Source organism: Jatropha curcas, chromosome 5, assembly GCF_041381405.1.
Source record: "Jatropha curcas cultivar XTBG-Jc1 chromosome 5, XTBG_Jcur_1.0, whole genome shotgun sequence".
NCBI lineage: Eukaryota > Viridiplantae > Streptophyta > Magnoliopsida > Malpighiales > Euphorbiaceae > Jatropha > Jatropha curcas.
Genome location: NC_143155.1, coordinates 16,344,220 through 16,350,401, shown reverse-complemented (window position 1 = coordinate 16,350,401; position 6,182 = coordinate 16,344,220). Strand labels below are relative to the sequence as shown.

Below are 6,182 nucleotides of genomic sequence, written 5' to 3'. Positions count from 1 at the left end.
GAATAAGAGAGTTTAGGTTAATAGTAAAGACAATCCCTATTATTATTTTTAATATTTTTAAATTCTTTCTTTTATTGATAATAAGTAATATTTAAAAATTAATTATTTGATATATGAATTTTTTTAAAAAAATCAAAATATAATTTTTATTATGGTTTGATTTTAATATAAATTTTAAAATAGTTATAAAATCTAAAGCAAAGCTATTAACCCAAAGTCCGTCACTCATACGAATATATTAAGTTAATCCAAGCCTAAAGTTAAGATTGAACCTTTTTTTTTTTTCATTTTAAGTCTTAATTATAATTTAGGGTGCTATTGCAACAAAATGTCAAAGTTCAGGATGAAATCGGCATAAAAATCAAATTGGAGTAAAATTGCAAGAAAATGTCAAAGTTCAGGATGAAATTGGCATAAAGGTCAAATTGAAGTAAAATTGCAATAAAATCTAAAGTTAAGGGTGAAATAATATAGTAAGCGATTTTAGTGCCTCAAAAAGTTAATTAAAAGGCAAAATATGAAGTATATGGCCACACCAAAAGACACTACTCTTAGAAAATTTGGCATGTGGTGGAGGTCGTCTTCGGGATAATAATTAAAGATGGCTTAAGGTAGTCTCTAAAATTGGTACTTGCTCGGTTCCTAATACTGAGCTTTGTGCTGTTATGGAAGGGCTGGAAGTGGCTACAGATTTGGTATACAGAATATCCATATGGAGTGTGACAGCCTAGTAGTGGTCCAGTTTTTGAAGGGTACAATTCAGTCCTCTAGAGCTCTTTAACAACTAATCATTGCCATTCAACATTTGTTTCTTCACTTCCAGTACATGTGAGATTACTAGGAACTATCCATTGGCTACCCATATCATCTTGAATCCTCCACTAGGACTGTCCTCTTAGATTTTGAATGATAATATGGATGTCTCATACCCTAAATTAACAATGTATTCTTAGAGCTATGCTCTCTTTTATTATAAAAAAAAAAAAAGGGCACTACCCTTAGGCCTTCTTGAGGAATTCCATGACATAGGTATTAAAAGCAGAACATATTACTTGGAAACCTTGAAATCCAGCTCCTTTAGCTAATGTCTCGAATTCCTCTTCAGTCCTCTCTTTCCCACCAGGAAGGTGAGCCAACATTAAGCAATCCATGTGGATGACTGCCTTTGTGGCAAGGCTAGTGTCTGGGGCTACTGGAAGAATGTATTCTGCCACAATTACTTTTCCATTTGCCGGTATTGCATTGTAACAATTCTTCAACAATTTTAAGCAATATTCATCGCTCCAGTCATGACATATCCACTGCAAAGTATAAACATATTATCGAGATCAAAAATCATATGGATGATATATTTATTCTCTTTTACAAAAAGATCTGAATAAAATATCAAGGAAAGTATATTTCAAACTCACCTTCATGAAAATGGCATCGCCTTTAGGTGCAGTAACAAACATGTCTCCACCAACATGCTCCACACCTACATTCAGCTCAATATCTCAGAATCTCGTAATCAACTTTAAGAAGGTCCAGTTAACATTATACAATCCACAAGAAGTTCAAAAAGAGACAAATGATTAATTGAAATAAATTCCCTATAACTTAATGTCTGTTTGGTTTAATTATTATGGTTAAACCTAATAGTACAAGTTAAATATTAACGGCTAGAATTTTTAAACTTTCAGCAATTCAACTACAATTTTTTAACCATTAGTCACTTTGTTTCAAATGCAACTACAATCGCTGAGTTAAATAAACTAAACAAACTATAATCCAATTGAAGTGCAAAGCATTAGGAGATTAAGTGAATACCAGGAAAAGACGGGGCATCCTCAATTACATGGGGCAAATCAAAGTTAATACCCTTCATCGAAGGGTACTTGGTGACAATCATGTTAAGTACAGCTCCAATTCCGCCACCCACATCCACTAAAGATGTGAGACCCTCAAAGCCTTTGTAGGTTTCAAGAATTTTTCTCATGATAATGGTGGAATGGTAAGACATTCCCTCGTTGAAAACCTTATTAAACCTTGGATCTGTGCCGTGGTATTCAAATAGCGTCATTCCATAGGCCTTGTTAAATGCAACTCCTCCTTCAAGAACTACATCTTTCAAATGATACCTACAATAAACACAAACATGAATAACATAAAATCCTCATGTGAAGTTTAAAAATGAACCCAAAATGAAGACTTTGGGTCAATGCTTAATTGTAGTCCAACATTAATAATAGGCAAGCCACCGAGATAAATAAAAAATCATTTGAATGAAGTATTTTTTTTATATTTATAAATTTTATCTCGTGAAAAATACAACTGAAAATTAAGAAAAGTTATTTAGAAATATTATTACTACAAAATAATTTTTGGTTAATTATTTTTTAATTAAAATAAAAATCAAGTTAAAATATCTTAAATTAATAATTGCAATAAAAAGTATTAGGATCAAATATTAAAAAAGAAAAATGTTTTTATATTAAATATAAATAAAATATTCACTTTATTATCAGCCTAGTACCTAATTTTAATCCTGAACTTTGATCAATTCGGCTTGTGATTCCCTGAATTTTATGAGAATTCAATTATAATGTTTGACACTTTTATATTTCACTAATAACTATATTTCTTAACAAAATAAAATAATTTTATAAGATTCAACCATGACTCTGCACTTTTACATTTGAGTTATTATTGAAATGTGAATTGGAGGGTCATGATTGAATTCCCGTTTAGTTCAGGAGACCAAAAGGATAATGGCTGAAACTACAGAGTCAAATACATTAGGCACTTTATTTTCAAAAGTTAAACTTTAAAATTTTTTAATTCCAAAATATATTTCTTCTAATATCAAATTTCTCTTGAAAATATATTTTATTTCCATTGATCTGGTTATAGAATTCAAATCTCCTCGTTGGAATCACCACTCAATGTGAATCAGAGTTTGTGTAAAAGAATTTGTCGTTTGGATGTTCCAAACAAAGTGAGACATTTTCTGTGGAGATTGTTATAGGGTTTGCAGCCCACAATGCATAACTTGAGAAATAAATTTGTAGAGGTTTGTTAAGGATATATATCTTGTACCAACTTGTAAACAAATTCCCTACAAAATAGGAATCTGAAAATCAAATCCCTTTAGAATAGGTTCACTATTATTGCTCTTCGTATATATATGTAACCTATCTTAGATATCGCAGAGGAGAAGGAGTCTATTTTTCCACTCTTATTTCGTAATTATGCATTGTTTCTATTGGCTTCTTTAATCCTTTTCATGGTATCAGAGCCAACAAGCTCACTACGATGATGTCTCCTGATGATTTAGCGAAGATTATCGCTGCAATTAACACCAAAACTAATGCGGATGATCCGTATCATGTGAACCACTCTGAAGCCCCTGGATTTAGCCTTGTTAACACGCCTCTGATGGGGCAAAATTATCTCTCCTGGAGTCAATCTGTTCAAATCGCTCTTCGGGCTAAGAAGAAACTTGGATTCATCTATGGCAAAATCAAACCACCATCGCCGGAATCTGATGATTATGACAAATGGTTGACCGCCGACAGTATGGTCGTTTCCTGGTTACTGAACGCCATATCCAAAGACATCTCAAATGCATTTGTATTCTGTAAAAATGCAAAGGCTCTTTGGGACAAGCTGAAGCAATGTTATGGGGAGAGTAATGGGCCGATGATTTATCAAATTGAACGAGAAATTGCTGGTTACAAACAAGGTAATAACTCTATCACAGATTATTACACCAAACTGAAACACAGGTGGGATGAATTAAGTTGCCTAGCTCCATTACCTGTTTGTTGTGATTCCGGTACTGCGATTGCCGATTACGATAACAATCGGCGGTTGATGCAGTTTTTGATGGGATTGGGTGATGAGTACGACAACGTGAAAAATCAGATTCTGCTCCAAGATCCCTTACCTTCCATAAACAAGGCTTTCTCTATGATCGTGAGTGTTGAAAAACAACGGGAGGTGCAAACTGATAGTACTGCTTCCACCGAAACCGCTACTGTTATGCTTGCACAAAGGACTTCTACGGGAAATCGTGGCAGTGTCGGGGCTGGGTATGGCAAAAATACCTCTTCCGCCAGAAAAGAGGAACGAAAGAAGCAGTATTGTTCTAAATGCAAGACTATTGGGCACACTATTGATGACTGCTTTCTTATTCATGGATATCCAGATTGGTTCATCGATTTACAACGGAAAAAGGGGGTGGATGTTCGCAAATATTACAGTGCTAATAACGTTATTCGAGTTGCTCCAACTGATGCATCTCTGAATTCGATAGTACCGCAGCAAACAAGTGTGGATCCTCTGACAACAGGAGTGTCTGATTATTTACAACAGGAGTTTTAGAAATTTCTCGCCGCCAAAGGCAGCAGCAATGCACACGTTGAAGGGGATATCCGAACCGTGAATTTTGCAGGTACTTTTACTTAATTCTATTTTTACAAGCATTAATTTTAATTGCAAGGATAATTGGATAATAGACACTGGCGCAACTGATCACATTACACCCCATCTCAATTTTTATGATCATGTTATTAAACTCAATCCACCCACCACCATCCGACTACCTGACAATTCCACACGCTTGGTTACTCACATTGGTAATATTAGATTGAATGCTAGAATTGTGCTCTATAACGTTTTGTATGTTCCATCCTTCAATTGCAATCTGTTATCTGTCAGTCTTCTCACAAGAACTTGTGGCTTATCAGTTCACTCATTCCCTGAATATTGTTTATTCCAGGATTTACCGACTAGTGAAGTTTTGGCAACAGGAACTGTGATCAGAGACCTTTACTATTTGACGAAAGATTCTTTTTCTAGACAAATAAATTGTAATTCTGTTGCTCGTTGTTTTGAGCACGATAAACACTTGGCTTTACTTTGGCATGCCAGATTAGGACACGTATCTTTTAAACGCTTGAAACATGTGGATGGAATTGCTCATTGTGATTATACTGAATAGATGTGTTCTACTTGTCCTGTTGCTAAGCAAACGAGATTATCTTTTCCTACCAGTGCTATTTCTTCTGAGCATGTGTTTGATTTGATTCATGCTGATTTATGGGGGCCATACAAGTTGAATCAATTACCAACGCTGTTTATATGTTAACCATCGTTGATGATTATAGCCGGTTTTGTTGGACTTATATGTTGAAAACCAAAGACCAGGTGTTGCTTGCCTTGAGATCTTTTTTTAATTATGTGATCACTCATTATGACAAACGGGTAAAGATTATTCGCACTGATAATGGAACAGAGTTTGTGAATACTGCATGTAGTTCTTTTTTACAGGAACATGGTACTTTACACCAGAGGACTTGTGTTTATACCCCTCAGCAGAATGGAGTTGTTGAACGGAAGCATCGGACACTTTTAAACATTGCTCGCACATTGCTTTTTCAATCCAAGTTTCCATCTCCTTTCTGGTCTGAATTACTGTTGGCTGCCACTCATATCGCCAATAGATTGCCATCTGAAAATCTGGATTGGAAAACTCCATTCGAGCGGCTGCATGGGAAACAGGTAAATTATAGTTATTTTCGTACCATTGGATGCCTTTGCTATGCTACCAACACAGTACCCCATAAACAGAAGTTTGATCCTCGAGCTTTTCCTTGTGCCTTTTTGGGTTATGCTCAACATCAAAAAGCCTATAAACTCTACTGTTTAACCACCAAGACAATTATTGTTTCCAGAGACGTTGTTTTTATGGAAAATATTTTCCCATTTCACCAACCCAACCCAACTAATGTTACTACCTTTGTACTACCCAATTGTGCCGTTGAAACTGAACCTGTAACACCCCTTCCCGGTCCACCCGTTAACCCGAATGAACCGAGTCGAGATGTTACAAAACTGGTTGACTGTATGGTCTGACATACTGAAAACATACTGTATATTGAATATAATAACATGCTGGTACTGTTTCCAAAAATAATGTAATTTATATATTTACAAAACATGATACAAGTTTACAAAATGAAATGGGCCCAACTGTGTGCCCTGTACATGCCATAAAAAGAAAAACTAAATGAGTTTCTACCCTGAAGATCGAGTCTTCTACAGATGAACTGCAGCAGTTGTACGCGGACTCTCTATGGACCAGTCTCAAAACCTGCGAGTTAAACAGGTAACTCGCTGAGCAAATAATGCTCAGTGGA

The 6,182-nt window shown here is 35.2% G+C and overlaps 1 protein-coding gene and 1 pseudogene across 1 annotated transcript; one reads left to right on the top strand and one right to left on the bottom strand.

The window, feature by feature from the left end:
* Positions 1-776: 776 nt before the first annotated feature.
* On the bottom strand, positions 777-2,118 carry LOC105635946 (caffeic acid 3-O-methyltransferase). The gene is made up of 3 exons (XM_037640820.2): positions 1,810-2,118; positions 1,413-1,477; positions 777-1,301 (listed from the first exon to the last, which is right to left on the bottom strand). Exons 1-3 carry the CDS (start codon positions 2,060-2,062, stop codon positions 999-1,001), a joined length of 621 nt encoding a protein of 206 aa, XP_037496748.1. The 5' UTR covers positions 2,063-2,118; the 3' UTR covers positions 777-998.
* Positions 2,119-3,297: 1,179 nt separating this feature from the next.
* Positions 3,298-4,984, top strand: LOC149496282 (uncharacterized; annotated as a pseudogene).
* Positions 4,985-6,182: the final 1,198 nt, after the last annotated feature.

Excerpts from the sequence above, each read along its gene's own strand:
- LOC105635946 (XM_037640820.2), bottom strand. The coding sequence starts at position 2,062 with ATGACGCTATTTGAATACCACGGCACAGATCCAAGGTTTAATAAGGTT. Across the intron at positions 1,478-1,809 it reads GGATGCCCCGTCTTTTCCTG|GTGTGGAGCATGTTGGTGGA; the intron begins GTATTCACTTAA and ends AGCTGAATGTAG. Across the intron at positions 1,302-1,412 it reads GCGATGCCATTTTCATGAAG|TGGATATGTCATGACTGGAG; the intron begins GTGAGTTTGAAA and ends TATACTTTGCAG.